Here is a 19,072-nt window from a genome sequence, read left to right as displayed (position 1 = left end):
ATACAAAATAATCCATAAGCTTAATCTTATAAATGTACACATATATGTGTACATATATTATATATACATATATTAAAAACAGGGTCTGATATGGTTTGAATCTGTGTCCCCACCCAAATCTCCTGTTAAATTGTAATCCCCAGTGTTGGAGGTGGGGCCTGGTAGGAGGTGATTGGATCATGGGGGTGGTTTCTAACAATTTAGCACCATCCCCCAGTGTTGTCTCATGATGGAGTTCTCAGGAGATTTGGCTGTTTAAATGTGTGTGGCACCTCCAGCCTCGCGCTTTTCCTCCTGACCCAGACGTGTGAGATGCGCCTACTTCCCCTTCGCCTTCCACTGTGATTGCAAGTTTCCTGAGGCATTTGCTGGCTGTGCTTCTTATACAGCCTGAGGAACTTGAGCCAATTAAACCTGTTTTCTTTATAAATTATCCAGTCTCAGGTAGTTCTTTATAGCAGTGGGAGAACTAACACAGGGTCTCACTATGTGGCCCAGGCTGGTCTCGAACTCCTGGGCTCAAGTGATCCTCCTGCCTCGGCCTCCCAAAGTGCTGGGATTACAAGCATGAGCCACTGTGCCCGGCTGAGCTTAATCTCAAATATGTATTTTTTTTTTTTTTTTTTTTTTTAGTAGTGACAGAGTTTTGCCATATTGGCCAGGCTGGTCTCGAACTCCTGACCTTAAGTGATCCACCCACCCTGGTCTCCCAAAGTGCTAGGATTACAGGTGTGAGCTGCTGCACCCGGCCTCAAATGTGTACTTTTGAGATTAAGTACACATCTGAGATTAAGTGACACCGCCACATTTCTGAAAACTCCAGAACTGGGAGGTAGAGAGAAGCTCCCTGATTGCCTGAAAGGAACCCCTGGATTCCCAGGGGCAGCAGCCACACTCCTCACCACCAGAAACCTCGCCGTGACACGACATCATCTTATGCAACCTCGTCTTGTGCAATGATCTCATCTTGTGCAACGATCTGGCCTCAGGTAAGTTTGCTTACTGAGGTGATGAGAGGACCTTCCTAGGGTGCTGTTTGACCTTTTCCAGCCCACTCAGGACAAAGCTGCAGAATACAGTTATCATATCTGGCTCATCCAACAGCAAAGTCTTCAACAAAACAACCAACACCCATGCCTCTCCTGGTCTTATCGACAATGAATAGAATTTTAAAATACTGAAAAAAAATTCCTAAATGTATGCAAGTGTAACACAAAATTCTAAGCATTTATTCAAAGATACAGGCAGAGGGTCTAAACACATTTTGCTAATGCTATGCCTGCAGTTTCTTCCCAGCTGCTACTCCTGATGAGTCGGGAATGAAGGTATATTCAACTTCTATTCTCATTTACACTTTACCAGTAGGCATCATGAGTTACAAACCAAGTTGGTTTGAAGAATATGATGATATCCCAACAGTTTATAACACTAGCTGAAATAATGCTGCTTTCTAGAAACTTTATTTCTGTTTCTTCTGGCAAGGAGATGTTTCATGTGTATATTAAACCCCAATTCCTTCAGATGACCAGAAAGCCCGAGACTTAACCCAAAGGATTGGTAATGTTAAGCTCGTTGACATCCCTGAGGTCACTAAGTCACTGAAAATTTGCTGTTAGCCTTCAGCCAATTTGGATGCATAAGAAAATTTAAAAGAATTCCTAGAAATCTATTTCAAGAGAAAAATTCATAGCCATACACAATTTTTTTGTTTATTGCTGTTGTTGCTATTAATAGTTAATACTTCTCGGCCACCTACTCTGTGCAGAACATATGCTAAGTCCTTTACACGCATTAGCTTATTTCTTCCAACAACCTGGTTATCATTACCCGCCTTTTACACATGAAGACACTGAAGCTCAGAGAGTTCTATAACTTAACCAGGATCACACAGTTAGAAAGTTGCTGAGCCAGTATTCACATTCAGGCTGACTCCTGGGGCTGAATTTGTAAAACTATGCTCTGCTGCCTCTCTAGTTTCTGTTCAAAGTATTTCCTCAGATATAGTTCATAAGCTCATGTTGATTCTGGAAAGCCTACCTACTTATTAATTTACCCACTACACCCCATCCGTGTCCGTATTAGTCTGTTCTCACACTGTTAATAAAGACATATTCAAGACTGCATAATTTACAAAGGAAAGAGGTTTAATTGACTCACAGCTCCAATGGGCTGGGGAGGCCTCTGGAAGCTTACAGTTATGGTGGAAGGGAAGCAAACACGTCTTTCTTCACATGGCAGCAGCAAGGAGAAGTGCAGAGTGAAGGGGGAAAGCCCCTTATAAAACCATCAGATCCCGAGAACTTACTATCACAAGAACAGCATGAGGGTAACCACCCCCATGATTAAACTACCTCCCATGACACGTGGAGATTATGGGATTGCAATTGAAGATGAGATTTGGGTGGGGACACAGCCAAACCATATCAGTGTCTGTGTCCCTGTATTCTCTCTACCAGGAATGTCATCCTCTGTGCCCAAAACCTATTCATACTCTGAGATGCAGGCAATGCCCCCCTCTGATACACTTTCCCATCACCCTGTCCAAAAGTAACATCTCCACCCCATGCTATCGTAACACCTCCTACCACAGGGGCCAACCTCTTTTGATACTTGCCCACCTCCTCCTCCTATCTCCATGTTCCTCCCAAGGCCATGCACAGGGCCCTGCATACAGTTCTATGCTCATAAGATCTGCAAAAAGAATGATTTCCAGCAGACCCCACCTTTCCATTTCCCATTTCTGATGCCTTTTGCTCGAATTATCCTAAACAACTGAATTATCCTTTAACCCTAACATCTTATCATGAAAAAGCACACAGTCCAATGAAGGCCTTTTTTGGGCTCTACATATTAATTTTCAAAATCACATTTTATGAGTATTTTTAGTTAGGAATTTCTCTTATTTTTAATTTTATTAGCATGCCTCTGCTCTCATGAATAACTAAGGAAAAATAATTTATCAAGGAAAGAAATCAAATTTTATAAGACCACAAAAACACTTCATCTAAAACTTAAGGCATAACAGCAACTTTCAAGTTGAAACTAAAAACTGCATTAAATTTTTCTGGATTTACCTTCCACATCAGTTCACTTTCAAATCTCTTAGTGAAGCCACGTGGAACAAAGTGCAAGATAAAGAAAAAAAGAAGGGGGGATATTTTTATTTAATGAAAGCACATGTCATGAAATTTTAAAGGGCAAAAGCATCGCAAGCCACAATGAAAATTCTCATTTCCTCCTTCCAAGCTTATTTATTTTCTAGCAAAATATATTGTTACAACTCCTAGGCTTAAGGGAAGTAATCTTTGATATAAGAAGTTATTGTGGAAAGTCATTAAGCTGTCATGCTCAAACCAAATGTGCATACCCCACTCCTTATCAAAGAGCACCAGAAAATGCACCCACATATGATCGCCTGCAAGCAGAGACCATATGTTTTGTTGAAATGGTTGAGCTAAGAGATCAAAGAAACTTTAATAGAAAACCAAAGCCACGCTCAAACCATCCTGCAGCTAAAACAGAATCTCAGCATGTCAAAGCAGAAAGGTAACATCAGCATGAAAAGATATTTTATGGCCAGGCGCGGTGGCTCACGCCTGCAATCCCAGCACTTTGGGAGGCCGAGACAGGCGGATCACGAGTTCAGGTGATCGAGACCATCCTGGCTAACACGGTGAAACCCCGACTCTACTAAAAATACAAAAAATTAGCTGGGCGTGGTGGCGGGCGCCTGTAGTCCCAGCTACTGGGGAGGCTGAGGCCGGAGAATGGTGTGAACCCGGGAGGCGGAGCTTGCAGTGAGCCGAGATCAGGCCACTGCACTCCAGCCTGGGTGACAGAGCGAGACTGTCTCAAAAAAAAAAAAAAAAAGATATTTTATTTAACAGTCACAGGATGCTGCCTAGGAACCAGGCACTATTCCAGGCACCGTCCAAGAGTTCACTCATCGAATCCCTGCTGCAAACTGTGAGGCAGATAGTATTAGCTCAGTCATCCCCATTTTATAGATGGGGAAACTGAGGGACAGAGCAGTTAAGTCCTGGGCACCCAGGTAGCTGGATCCAGAATCCACGACATGCATGTGACCACTCTACTACACAGCCATGTGGTTGTGGTCTAGGGGTGTTAACTAACTTGCCAGCGGTTAGCATTGAATGATTGCGTGGATTTCATACGGGACTACAACCCATCTTTTTAAAAAGTTCTTGCTAAGAATTACCACAAAAATGAACATGTGTATGGCATCTAAAAACTAAAACAGTGCTAGGCATGGTGGCATGAGCCTGCAGTACCAGTGACTTGGGAGGCTAAGGTGCGAGGATTGCTTGAGGCCAGGACTTCCAGACCAGCCTGAGAAACATAGCGAGATCCCATCTCTACAAATAAATACATAAACAAATAAATATAAATAAAACATATGCAGCCTCAGCGACATTTTGGGCAATCTAAGAACATCTCTACTATTTTGTTTTTTTTTTTTTTTTGAGACAGAGTCACTCTGTCACCCAGGCTGGAGTACAATGGCACAATCTTGGCTCACTGCAAACTCTGCCTCCCGGGTTCAAGCAATTTCCTTGCCTCAGCCTCCTGAGCAGCTGGGATTACAGGCATGTGCCACCACACCCAGCGATTTTTGTGATTTTAGTAGAGATGGGTTTTCACCATGTTGGCCAGCCTGGTCTCGAACACCTGACCTCAAGCTGTCCGCCTGCCTCAGCCTCCCAAAAGGATTACAGACGTGAGCCACCATGCCCGGCTACTCTACTATTTTATAAAGCGCTGATAGAGTAGAAAATGCAAATTAAAAAGCAGAGAGATGATATTCAAAGAAAGCTGCTTTGACTATCAACTGCCTCCTGGCTGCGCCCAGAAATGGCCAGTGCAGAAGTCCACACAGCCCGCACCCCACCTGTACTTGCCTTTCCTGAAGCACCTCCAGCCTGTCCTGTTCCAGGCTCACAAAAGGGTGGGCTGTGACCCTGGCTGGGACAATTCAGTTCCCTCTTCCTGTACCCCGTCCTTGAAGAGAATGACAGAGACTTCCAGGACCCTGTCCTGGACCCCATCTCCTTGAAGAGAATGAGAGAGACTGAGGAATGGGTGGGGCTCATTTTCTCAGGTGTGAAGCCTTGAATGAAGGGCTTCTTGATGCAACATCCTGGCCTCTGGAATGTCTTGGTTCTGCCTAAATCCAAGCTGGCTCGCCAGCCTGCCCAGGAATTCTCTTAGTGAGACCTTGTCTTCTTCTAATCAATAGCTTTTCGCTGGCGTTGGGCCAGAGGTGGTTTCTGATGCTTGGGGTGGAGGCTCGGGACCGAGCTGGTGTGGTTTCTTCATTGGGACCTCCTGCGAATTGGGGCTTCATGGAGAGAAATGGACAAGAGGGAAACACTGCTGTAGATGCACTGCCATTGCCTCCTAAAAATAGACTAAGCTGGCTGGGCGTGGTGGCTCACACCTGTAATCCTAACATTCTGGGAGGCCGAGGCGGGCGGATCACCTGAAGTCAGGAGTTCGAGACCAGCCTGGCCAACATGGCGAAACCCCATCTCTACTAAAAATACAAAAATTAGCCAGGTGTGGTGGCACGTACCTATAATCCCAGCTACTTGGAAGGAGAATCGTTTGAACCCAGGGGGTGGAGGTTGCAGTGAGCCGAGATCGTGCCACTTCATTCCAGCCTGGGCAACAGAGCAACACTCCATCTAAAAAAAAAAAATAAAGACTGTCTCTTTGAAGACACAGTAAGTCAATGTGATTTTGTACTAAGAGGCACTGAACGTGACCTAGAAAAGCTCCAGCCCTCCAAAGTGTCTAGCTGATACCTAAAGGGTGTGTTCATTCATTGAGCTTTGCAGTTAACAGAGAAAGACATGGGCTGAAGCAGAGTGTGCTCCCGTTGGATGTCACAAATAGTGGTGAGATTCAGGGTGTTAAATCTGTTGCATGCCATACTCTTTCCAATAAGAATTTTAATGTGACCCAAGACTTGACCTCTCGTCCACTTCTCAGATCCACCTCCCAATCTTCGGCGCGTGCACTAGTCACACTGCAGGAAATAGTCAACTTCAAGCATGAAATTGCCTTAGTCCCCTCCTAGTTCTGTATTCAGAAGTGTAATTAAATTGAATGCTTGACTCTGAAAAGTAATCGATGTTTGGAAATGTTATAATGATGATGGAAGAGAGGGAGTTTCAGCTGAGTGGTCGGGGAAGGGTGTCTGAGAGGGTGGCATCTGAGCCAGACTGAGGTCTGCAGAGAGAGAATTTCACCCCAAGGAAGCAGCAAGTGCACTGGCCCTAACCAGAGTCCAACACACCCACAGACCCACACACAGACCCTCCATCGGGGGTCGCCCAAGTCACAGCTTTTCAAACTACACCCTAGGTAGCAAATTATAAAATCAATTTTGGGGTAAAATAAAAACAAGCATTTCTCAAAATGGCGTAGAATAGAACAGCATATCATCACAAAGGGCAGCCCGGGACAATGTAAAAAATCAGAATGCATGAACTGCATGAAGTAAAAGAAAGTGTATTGTTTAACAGAGCGTGTTTCTGACGTACGCATGCGTGTGGCGGGTTCCTGTGTAAAATGCGCAGGAATCGGCTCCGCCTGCGCACGGGCGCCGCCTGTGTCTCCCCGCATCGCTTCCCCACTCTGTGTTCAGTGACGTGGGCTGAGGAACTGGAAACTGGCCTTGGTAAAGCATTGACACACGGACACTGATACACAGGGCTTTTAGGAAACAGGGCTCCCCCACTTCCTAAAAAGCTCTCTCTCCCAGACAGGAGCGCTTTCCTGCTTACAGTTAAAAAACAAACAACACGCGAAGACACCAGCCTATCTGCAGCACGAGGCACTGAAACACGTGCCCAGAGGCCCCCATCCTGTGAGGTTTCAGTGGGACATGGGAAATCTAGAGGCCCCCATCCTGTGAGGCTTCAGTGGGACATGGGAAATCTAGAGGCCCCCATCCTGTGAGGCTTCAGTGGGACATGGGAAATCTAGAGGCCCCCATCCTGTGAGGCTTCAGTGGGACATGGGAAATCTAGAGGCCCCCATCCTGTGAGGCTTCAGTGGGACGGGGGGAATCTAGAGGCCCCCATCCTGTGAGGCTTCAGTGGGACGGGGGGAATCTAGAGGCCCCCATCCTGTGAGGCTTCAGTGGGACGGGGGGAATCTAGAGAAACCCATCCTGTGAGGCTTCAGTGGGACATGGGAAATCTAGAGGCCCCCATCCTGTGAGGCTTCAGTGGGACATGGGAAATCTAGAGGCCCCCATCCTGTGAGGCTTCAGTGGGACATGGGAAATCTAGAGGCCCCCATCCTGTGAGGCTTCAGTGGGACATGGGAAATCTAGAGGCCCCCATCCTGTGAGGTTTCAGTGGGACATGGGAAATCTAGAGGCCCCCATCCTGTGAGGTTTCAGTGGGACATGGGAAATCTAGAGGCCCCCATCCTGTGAGGCTTCAGTGGGACATGGGAAATCTAGAGGCCCCCATCCTGTGAGGCTTCAGTGGGACATGGGAAATCTAGAGGCCCCCATCCTGTGAGGCTTCAGTGGGACATGGGAAATCTAGAGGCCCCCATTCTGTGAGGCTTCAGTGGGACGGAGGGAATCAAGAAGTAAATAAGTTGTTGGAAGGGGCTTGTAATTTGTTAGATTCAGTGAGGCCTTAGAAACGTAGAAACTCAAATTATTTCATCCACTGAGATGACGTCAAGGCTTTATGGCGGTGGCTGTTGCTTTTCCCTTAGATATGAAAGACCTTCGACAAGGCAGGGATCTTAAACTAGGGTCGTGCCCAGAGCCTTCGTTTCTGCTAAAGGCCCACTGAGGCTGAAGACCGGCAGCCTCACTGTAAACCACGACTGGATGTGGAAGCCTCGGTTTCAGCAAATCCCAGGACAGCTCGGGGCTACGTGTAAACAGGCACAAACCTGGTGCTTATGACCTGTTTGCTTAAACAACAAATCCATAACCAAAGGGTGCACTTTTCCGTCTCCTAGGACTGCTTTAATTATAGATAGCAAAGTGCCTCGTGAAAGAGGTGCTTTAGAATTCTTAATAATTTATGGCAATGAATTTAAAAAACTCTCAGACCACTGGAGTCCTTCCTACCAGGGTCTGGGACACTCTGCTGCAATGCTGCCTCTCCCAGCTACCCTTTCCTCTCATTACTTTGTGTTCTCTGCTCCACCCAAACCAGCTAACGTGCTGGGCTGGACATGCAGCTCCAGACGGGGATGTGGGGGTTTCAGGGACGGCGATCTAGTTGGGGTGTGAGCTCTAGGGGACTCATCTGGGACCTGTACTTGCCTACCACGTATCTTGTCATCAGGTATGTTACAGATGTGTTAGACTAGCTTGGAAATGGAGAGGGGGGATCTCTGGAAATCATGGAGGAGCTAAAGCTTCCCCAGACGGGGCTTTCCATCGCCGCCAGGAGCCGGCAGCACCTTCCAGCAGCCCCGTGCCCCCGACTGTTCCCTAATCCTGGAATGTCAAGTCCCAGTCAGCCCCTCAACAGGCAAAGCCATGGCAATCCCTGCTCAAACCCATTTCGCAATGACCTCCCTCCAGAATTAGGAAAGGAAAGAAAGTACAGAGATGCATTTTGTAGGACATACAAGGCCAACGGGTGTATGTGTGTGTGTGTGTGCGCGCGCATGCGTGCACATATCCTCACATGAACACAGTGTTTAGTTAGTTCCCAGCACTTAAAAATAAAGGCATTTCACTGACGTTATTTTTAATAAAAAAACCACACACATTCACCCTTTCAAATAAAAAGAGGAGGCCTCTGGACTTGTGGCTTCTCCTGCAGAGTCAGCTCCTGGCCCTGCAGGGACAAGATTCCTAACAGCCACTTTAGGAGGGAAGACAAACACTTTTTACACTGACTGTGCTTTCAGAAGCAGGCAAACGGAAGAGGGGAGGTGCCGTGTTCCATAAGAAGTGGTAGAAGAGGGCCGGGCATGGTGGTTCACACCTGTAATCCCAGCACTTTGGGAGGCCGAGGAGGTGGGCGGATCACTGGAGGTCAGGAGTTCGAGACCAGCCTGGCCAACATGGTGAAACCCCCGTCTCTACTAAAAATACAAAATTTGCCGGGCGTAGTGGTGGGCGCTTGTAATCCCACCTACTCGGGAGGCTGAGACGGGAGAATCGCTTGAACCCAGGAGGCGGAGGTTGCAGTGAGCCGAGATCACACCGCTGTACTCCAGGCTGGGTGGCAGAGTGAGACTCCATCTCAAAAAAAAAAAATTTAAAAAGTGGCCACGCGCAGTGGCTCAAGCCTGTAATCCTAGCACTTTGGGAGGCCGAGGCAGGCGGATCACGAGGTCAGGAGATTGAGACCATCCTGGCCAACATGGCGAAACCCCGTCTCTACTAAAAATACAAAAAATTAGCCAGGCGTGGTAGCACGTGTCTGTAGTCCCAGCTATTAAGGAGTCTGAGGCAGGAGAATTGCTTGAACCCATGAGGCGGAGGTTGCTGTGAGCCAAGATCACGATATTGCACTCCAGCCTGGGCGGCAGAGCAAGACTCCGTCTCACAAAAAAAAAAAAAAAAAAAAAAAAAAAAAAAAAAAAAAAAAAAAAAAGGTGGTAGAAGAGATGTATTTCCTCTGGGAGGTGAAAAACATTTCTCATTGCTTCATATGAAAACAACAGCAGCAACAACGGTGTCTCTCCTAAAAGACTATTACTTAAGAAGCCATTAAGAAACAAATGGCACCTGCTCCCTCACCGGCAGGCAGCTGAGTTAAAGAGGACAGATCAATCCAGGCAGCGTCCTTTGTTCCAGCAGCTCTCTCTTCTCCCGCCTCTGCAATCAGCTCACATGCACCCGGAGTCTTTACTTCTCTGGAAGAGGGCTCTGTCACATACCTAGTGCTATCTGTGTGCCCCTGCGTTTGCCCCCTGTACCAGCTTCCTGATCCAGAAAAAGCCAGACATTGCGACCAGATGATCGTCAGTTCAGTGTTTGTGGATGATCTTCTCCAGCAGGGGTTCCTTTTAAGTATTTCTTCCACCCCACACACTAATGCTGTACAGAACTCTTTCCCAAACTTTGGCTAGTCGCATGTACTTGCACCGTTTGTCATATCTGCGTGCCATCTGCACCACTGCTTATACTTTTTGTGAAGTCAATTTATTTTGAAAGGCAATTTTCATAATTGGAAAGCCGGTATCAAGCACTATATGTGGGATGTGATCATCAGAATGAAAACAATGAAAAAGAAAACCACGTTATTAAATGCCTTCTAGATACTGTTGTTGCCTACCCATGGCCCCAAGTCTGAGGCCTTCTCTCTTGATTAGCCAGAATTTGAGCATCAAACTAGAAGTTTTTCTTTCAATGTTCTTCAAACAGAAAAATGAAAAGATAATTTTAAAAAGTAATAATAACCATACCTCTATGGGACTTAACATGAATTAGCGCACTGGGAATTATCTTGTTACTACTACAATGCTAGCACTTAACGTGTGTGTGTGCATGCATATATGTGGGTGTATGTTAACAAACTGCCACATTTAAGTGTAATTTATCTTCCATATGGTATTCAATGTGGCCACACAGATTCTAGCCCTTGATGTTTTTATTTGTTTGTTTGTTTTGAAACGGAATCTTGCTCTGTCACCCAGGCTGGAGTGCAGTGATGCAATCTCGGCTCACTGCAACCTCCACTTCCCGGGTTCAAGGGATTCTCATGCCTCAGCCTCCCAAGGAGCTGGGATTACAGGTGCAGGCCACCATGCCTGGCTAATTTTTGTATTTTTAATTTTTGTACCTTTAGTAGAGAAGGGGTTTCACCTTGTTGGCCTGGCTGGTGTCAAACTCCTGACCTCAGGTGATCCGCCCCTCTTGGCATTCCAAAATGCTGGGATTACAGGCCTGAGCCACCACACCTGGCCTAGCCCTTGACATTTTTAGTATCTTATGTGGCCCTTTCCAGGTAAATATTTCCAAAAGCCTTTGAAAATACTGAGAAAAGCTTGTAACTCCCATGTTATGCTTTTTTTTTGGGTCCCTAGGGAACTACAAAAAACTATATAAGGAAGAACCACAAAACAGACAAGGCTCCCGGCAGTTGTGTAGAGTTCCCTTCACTCGGATTTTCAGGGACACTGCTGCTTTAGGGACCGGAAACAGAACACCCCCGAAGAAACAGAGTTGTCACTGCCAGTGGTACACCCCATCTGGCCGGAAACGCTAAGTGTGTTTTGTTTTCCAAACTGCTTGGAGTCAGTGCAAGCTCTTTCTCCTGAGATGACCAGCGCAGCCACACAGACTTTATTTAACGCTGCAGACCAGGCAGCTTAGTCCATGAGAGCTGCTATCGCAAAATACCATAAAGCAGAGGCTGACAAACAACAGAAATGTGCTGCTCATGGTTCCAGAGGGTGGAAGCCAACATCGAGGTGCGGGAAAGATGGGTGTCTGCGAGGCCTGCTTCCCATCCAGATGCTCGCTGGGTCCTCGCTTGGTGGAAGGGGCGAGGCAGCTCTCTGGGGCCTCCCTAATAGGCACGAATCTGCCCTTATGCCTGAATCACCCCCAAAGGCCCCACCTCCTAATACCCTCACACTGGGGAACAGGTTTCAACATAGGAATCTGGAGGGATGCACACACTCAGGCCATAGCAGCAACCCTGGAACAAAAACCCCACAAAGAGGCCGGGTGCGGTGGCTCACGCCTGGAATCCCAGCACTTTGGGAGGTTGAGGCAGGTGGATCACCTGAGGTCGGGAGTTCGAGACCAGCCTGGCCAACATGGTAAAACCCTGTCTCTACTAAAAATACAAAAATTAGCCAGGTGTGGTGGCAGACGCCTATAATCCCAGCTGCTAGGAAGACTGAGGCTGGAGAATCACTTGAACCCAGGAGGCAGAGGTTGCAGTGATCCGAGATCACACCATTGTACTCTAGCCTGGGTGACAGGAGCAAAACTCCGTCTCAAAAAAAAAAAAGAAAAAAAAAAAACCCACAAAGACGCGGAGCTGTCACTGGCAGCGGTCCACCCTGTCTGGCTGGAAACATTAGGTGTATTCTGTTTTCCAAACCACTTGGAGTAAAGATGAGTTCATTTTCATGAGATGAGCAGTGCAGCCACAGATTCTATGAATCCTAAGCGCTTGGGACTTCTATTAGGACCGGCGTGGAACACAGCACGTGTTGGGTCCTGATCCGGTGAGGGATGAGTCAATATCCCGGAGTCCCCACGGAATGGGAGGCGGCGTCTGCAAGTGGCTCCCAGGGGCTCCATCCCTCGGCCACGGCCACCACGGTCGGGTAAGAACGTCTCCCATCCCAGCGTGTGTCTCGGATTTACAGATACTCATTTTCCACACAACAAGGCTCCCAAAGGTGTCACCTACCATCTGATGCTGGGTGGAAGGAACCACGCCAAGTTTGTTGAGCAATTTAAGGAAATTTCAAAGACAGTTTGGATCACACATAATATTTGCCTTATGCACCAAATTAGACTAATTTTCACTTTATATAACTTTAATTTTCTTTTTATAGGACTCCTATGTATTTCTTTTCTTTCTTTTTTTCTTCTCTTTTTTTTTTTTTTTTGAGACAGAGTCTTGCTCTGTTGGCCAGGCTGGAGTGCAGCGGTGCGACCTTGGCTCACTGCAGCTTCCACCTCTCAGGTTCAAGCGATTCTTCTGCCTCAGCTTCCTGAGTAGCTGGGATTACAGGCACCCATCATCATGCCCGGCTAAATTTTGTATTTTTAGTAGAGACGGGGGTTTCACCATGTTGTCCAGGCTGGTCTCGAACTCCTGCCCTCAGGTGATCCGCCCACCTCAGCCTCCCAAAGTTGCTGGGATTACAGGCGTGAGCCAGTGTGCCTGGCCAGACTCCTCTGTATTTCCATAGAAGTTATTAGTTATCCTTTGTAGCAATAAATTAGTCGTAAAGATTCATTGTCATTGTAATGATCTTTAACCTTGGTCTAGTTTTCATTTTTAAGAGGTAAATTGACTTCATTTACTTAAAAAGAGGAAAACTCCACTTGGTTAGAAGAGCAATGTAAGCTGGGCGCGGTGGCTCACGCCTGTAATCCCAGCACTTTGGGAGGCTGAGGCGGGCAGATCACAAGGTCAAGAGATTGAGACCATCCTGGCTAACATGGTGAAACCCTGTCTCTACTAAACATACAAAAAGTTAGCCGGGCGTGGTGATGGGCACCTGTAGTCCCAGCTACTCGGGAGGCTAAGGTAAGAGAATCGCTTGAACCTGGGAGATGGAGGTTGCAGTGAGCTGAGATCACTCCACTGCACTGCAGCCTGGGCGACAGAGCAAGACTCCGTCTCAAAAAAATAAAGAAGAGAAATGTAAACTAATCGTAGAAAATACATAAAAAGTATATAGAGGAAAACAGAGATGAGATAAATGTTTACTGCACATCAACTTACTTCAGGACCCAAAATCACCAGGTACACATTGGGCTCCTCCTGATGCCATTCTTGGGAAGAAAAAAGAAGGCAAAAAAACACTTAAAATGGTTTTAAGTCACAGCTGCAAGCATAATTAACTTCAATATAAATTTCCCAATAACATAAATTATTTCATATCATTTGGCTTTCATTCATAATATTAGTCAATTTAAATTATATTTATTTAGAATTTCTGTATTTGACATTTTATGATTTTAAGTGAATTTCTACAATATTATCCATTGTCCAGATTTCTAATTTACTGGATAACTAGGACTAGTCTCCAGTATCACCCCAATTCAATGTGGACTTTGGAATATACCAAGACTATATAGATTACCTTAAACAATAAACAAAACTCCAAATGCATCACACAAATCGGCATGTGTGAAATATTTTCAGGTAAAATTATTTTAGTCCTATAATCATTTGCTATTTTTATGATTTTCTCAGAACCTGAGGGCACAGGACAGTGGAAAACTAAACGGAAATTCCTCCAAACAGCTGCTGATCCCATATATTATTTTTCTGTTCTTTCCCAAAGTAGCAATCTAGAAACAGTTCTGCTCATGTGCAAAGAATGAGGAAAGAAAATTCAGGGCCCTGAAGAGAGAAATGCTGAGATGGGCGCCCACACGGAATTCTATAAACAGTGGAGGAAGGTAGCCAGCAAACACACCTGAGAATGCATCCACCAGATAGAGAGGATCCTTAACTTGTCGAAGTCCACATATCAGAAGAAATATGTGCAAATTATCAGCACTTTGGTTAATCTCTGTAAGAGAAGAGTTCAGAATGTTTTCAGTGGGGAGGGCTCTGGATGCTACAGCAGCAATGATATCACAGATGCATTCAGAAGTGGAGGCCTCTGACTTCGAGGCCAGCTCCTCCTACTCTTATTGTTGTTATTATTATTATTATTATTATTATTATTATTATTATTATTATTTTGAGACAGAGTCTTGCTCTGTTGTCCAGGCTGAGTGCAGTGGTGCAATCTCGGCTCGGCTCACTGCAACCTCCTCCTCCTGGGTTCAAGCGATTCTCCTGCCTCAGCTTCCTGAGTAGCTGGGATTATAGGCATGCACCACCACGCCTGGCTAATTTTTGTATTTTTAATAGACATGAGGTTTCACCATGTTGGCCAGGCTGGTTTCAAACTCTGACCTCAGGTGATCTGCCACCTTGGGTTCCCAAAGTGCTGGGATTACAGGCATGAGCCACCACGCCCCGCCCCTCTCTTACTTTCGTATTAATTTCCTTGCTGTAAACTAATTATTTCTGGTGGGAAAAATGGAACTGAGCTCAGGCTGTAAAATGCAACTTCACCTCTGCTGCAAAGAAAAAGGATGAGGCAAGGGGGAACTGACTCAACTATGACCGAAATAGGAGCCAGACATTCTAGAAAAGATTTAGATGCAATTCTAGATAGGAAGAATAATGTCTTGATGAAACTAGAAAAATGGTTTATATATTAATGTCTTCATTAACTCATATGTGCAAAGAGAGATCCACACACCTAAATGAACGCATGTCCTGGAATCAACCCAAACGCCCATCAATGATAGACTGGATCAAGAAAATGTGGTACATATACACCATGGAATACTATGCAACCACAAAAAGGAACGAGATCATGTCCTTTGCAGGGACATGGATGGAGTTGGAAGCCATTATCCTCAGCAAACTAATTCAGGCAGAGAAAACTAAAAACTGAATTTTACTCACTTATCAGTGGGAGCTGAATGATGAGAACACATGGACACATGGGGGAAGGACACACTGGGGCCTGTCGGAGGGTTGGGGTGGCAGGAGGGAGAGCATCAGGAAGAATAGCTAATGGATGCTTGGGCTTAACACCTACCTAAGTGACTGGATAATCTGTGTAGCAAACCACCATGGCACACTGTTAACCTACATAATAAACCTGCACATCCTGCACATGTACCCAGAACTTAAAATAAAAGTTGAAGAAAAGATAAATAAACACATGTCCATAGGTATATAAAATAAAATGTATACAGATATCAAACCATCACATCGTACACCTCACATACATATAATTTCTGTCAATTATACTTCAATAAATATGGACAAAGTAAAAACAATAAATAAAAACAGTTTATTTATGAAGAAAAGAAAGAAGCAGCATTGTTTCCCAGGCTGGAAGCTGTCACTAAGACTACTTGTGGTGGATGGCCACAGTCTTTGCAGCCCTTCCCAGCAAAAGTGGAACAGATCACTCTACCCCAAGACCCTGGGCTGGCCTGGGACTTCCAATGGCAGTCAGTGGCAGTGGCCAGATGTGATTTCCAAGCCTGGGCAGGGGAAGACTTTGTGCTTCCCACTCTCCCCACTGCCCCGTTCACACCCATACCCTCTAATCTGGCCCCGCGACCTCTGTTCTCATTCTTAAGAGTGAGGCTTTTTGGCTGGGCATGGTGGCTCACCAGGATCACTTGAGGTCAGGAGTTCAACACCAGCCAGGCCAAGATGGTGAAACCCCATCTCTACTAAAAATATAAAAATTAACTGGGCGGGGTGGCGGGGGCCTGTAATCCCAGCTATTCAGGAGGCTGAGGCAGGAGAATCACTTGAACCCGGGAGGTGGAGGTTGCAGTGAGCCAAGGTCACTGCACTCTAGTCTGGGCGACAGAGCAAGATGTCTCAAAAATAAATAAATAAATAAATAAAAAGAGGCTTTTTCTTTTTCTTTTTTTTTTTTTTTTGAGACCAAGTCTCACTCTGTCAACTATGCTGGAGTGCAGCAGCACGATCTCGGCTCAGTGCAACCTCCACCTCCCTGGTTCAAGCAATTCTCATCCCTCAGCCTCCCAAGTAGCTGGGATTACAGGCACACACCACCATGCTGAGCTAATTTTTGTATTTTTAGTGGAGATGGGGTTTCGCCATGTTGGCCAGGCTGGTCTCGAACTCCTGACCTCAAGTGATCCGCCCACCTTGGCCTCCCAAAGTGTTAGGATTACAGGCATGAGCCACTGCTCCAGGCCAAGAATGAGGCTTTAGTCTGGAGACTCCCAGCTGCATGAGGCCCTGGACACATTATGAGCTCATGCAGGACCCAGTGAGGGTTGAGCTGTCTGTAAGTGTCCAAGTGAGCCCAGCAGACACACATGAAGCAGCCCCCACAGAGCCAAACCCCAACCAGGAGAAATGCAGGGGTGGCTGCTTTCAGCTGGTGCATCTTTTTTTTTTTTTAATGAGAAAATATGTTTAATTTTGTAATAAAAGTTTCTGAAAAAGAGGCGTAAATTTAGACACATTTGCTTCACAGTCCAAATTTCCTATAGTGCATCTGCTCTCTAAAGTGAGGGATCCTGGCTAGACGCCGTGGCTCATGCCTGTAATCCCAACATTGTGGGAGGCCAGGAGGGCAGATCACCTGAGGTCAGGAGTTCGAGACCAGCCTGACCAACATGGTGAAACCCCGTCTCTACTAAAAATACAAAAATTAGCCAGGTGTGGTAGCAGGCACCTGTAATCCCAGCTACTGGGGAGGCTGAGGCAGGAGAATCGCTCGAACCCGGGAGGCGGAGGTTGCAGTAAGCAGAGATGGTGCACTGCACTCCCAGCCTGGGTGACAGAGTGAGACTCCGTCTCAAAAAAAAAGAAAAGAAAAAAAAAGTGAGGGATCCAGACCAAGACATCTTCAGACACAGGAAAAAGCTGAGCCTTATTAGCAAAGGACTTTGGAGGCATTAGAAGGTCCATACCCCCCACCACAGAACAAATGGAAGCAGGTGGTACATCCTGAGGTGGCTTATTACAGCTCAGTACATGACACATGCAATAGAAATTGCTAATACACTTAACATAAGCCGACCTAAAACTTCAGCATTTATAACCTGTATAATTGGCCATAAAATTATGCAGGTTCAAGGTTTTCTTTCCCAGCACAGGCATTCGTCCATTATTTAATTCAAACACTTTCATTTTCTCTATGCTATTCCAAATCTTGAACAACAATACAACTAGTGTGAATATAATGACTTATGGTGACACCACTTTAACACAATTACAAAGCTTCAAAAAATTAATACCTAACGGGAGAAAATCCTACTGAAATGTTAAGATCGAGATGTCGCTCTTAGAAAAGCCTTGGAAAATTGTCACAGCCTCCGAATAAGCTGCTGACAATCTGCACTGTCAATTTTTATTGAATATGTTGAGTTTTTAATATTTCCTTAATACTTTTTTTTTTTTTTTTGAGATGGAGTCTCAGCCTGTAGCCCAGGCTGGAGTGCAGTGATGCGTTCTTGGCTCACTGCAACCTCTGCCTCCTGGGTTCAAGCGATTCTTCTGCCTCAGCTCCTCAAGTAGCTGAGACTACAGGCGCAGGCCACCATGCCCGGCTCTTTTTGGTATTTTTGGTATAGATGAGGTTTCACCATGTTGGCCAGGCTAGGCTCAAACTCCTGACCTCAGGTGATCCACTGGCTTCATCCTCCCAAAATGCTGGGATTACAGGCGTGAGCCACCGCACCTGGCCCTTTCCTTAATATTCTAAGTATCCTGAAGCTAACTTTAGAAATGCAAACTTTAGTGAGTCCTTGTTTGGCCAAAAGCCTAAGCTAGATGCCACATGCAGAACTTGAATTGTAGGTCAGAAGAATCTGAGGTTAGGTATTTGAATATGAGATCAAGAGTCAAGCTATTCATTTTAATAAATGATTGTTAAAAATGGGGAAAATTTTTCAAGATTGAGAGGTCAGGTAGGAGAAACAGTCCAAGCCTACATTACTAGGCAAAAGCCACTAATGAATGCTAAAATTTGCAACTGAAAGTTTGATGAGAATAGAGATTAAGAGCACCCTCTCAAAAATTACTTATTAATTACAAAGGAAATATAATACCTGTACAGTACACGGAGAAACCAGGGGATACCAGCTTAACTAAGGGAGGAAGCCTTAGCCCAGCACACATGGCTGGTGTGTATACACACACACACACACACACACACACACATACACACACAGAGTTTACATAGTCAGAAAAAGATCTCCAGCATTGGGACAAGCTGATGCTGTACACATCCATATGTGACATACTGAGAAGGAAACAACATCACTTCCCCCATATTCTTGATGTGCATGGAATATCTATTCACATACACAGCAGGAGGAAGAGGGAAATAAGGGAGGTACAAGGAGAATCACAAATGTACCAAAAAGAGGGGGAAAGTCAAGAATCAGTATTACCGAATTGGAAAAAAAAAAAAGTAAATGTCAAACAAACAAACAATCTACAAAGGTGGCATCCAGAGATGGTACTGAAAGCACTGTGTGAAGAACGCAGGTGACGTCGAGGTGAAGAGACTGTTTAATTCTTTATTTTTGCTGTGTGAGAAGTACGAGTGCCGGAAACCTATTTTGTTCCTTTACTCTGACACACTTAGCTACTGAGAACTCGAGGCTCTGAAGACGCATTGGCATTTTGGTCACGCGCGCTGTAAAAAAGTGGCCCTCCAACTACCCCTGTCCTAGGATCCCTTGGAAAGATGGCCCTAAGAAGAGAATAATTCATAAGATACAATATTGATTTTCAGAGTTTTTTGACTATGACATACGGTAAGATAAACATATTATGTTGCAACT

The 19,072-nt window shown here is 45.5% G+C and overlaps 1 protein-coding gene across 10 annotated transcripts in view; it reads right to left on the bottom strand.

Moving 5' to 3' along the window:
* GLT1D1 (glycosyltransferase 1 domain containing 1) overlaps window positions 1-19,072 on the bottom strand; it is a 140,945-nt gene that overhangs the window by 50,958 nt on the left and 70,915 nt on the right. For 8 of the 10 annotated variants that reach the window (XR_010135620.1, XM_054526414.2, XM_054526415.2 and 5 more), the window contains 2 exon segments: window positions 14,137-14,232; window positions 13,437-13,486 (listed from right to left, as the gene is read on the bottom strand). The exons of 1 other annotated variant lie outside the window; for it this stretch is intronic. Coding sequence is in view for 8 of the 9 variants with exons in the window: in XM_054526414.2 (XP_054382389.1) it covers window positions 13,437-13,486; window positions 14,137-14,232 (146 nt within the window). In the remaining variant the exon portion in view is untranslated. 10 annotated transcript variants of the gene reach the window in all.

Source organism: Pongo abelii, chromosome 10 (assembly GCF_028885655.2).
Source record: "Pongo abelii isolate AG06213 chromosome 10, NHGRI_mPonAbe1-v2.0_pri, whole genome shotgun sequence".
NCBI classification, from domain to species: domain Eukaryota; kingdom Metazoa; phylum Chordata; class Mammalia; order Primates; family Hominidae; genus Pongo; species Pongo abelii.
Note: the sequence above shows the minus strand (reverse complement) of the source record. Positions and strands in the feature narration are given on the sequence as shown.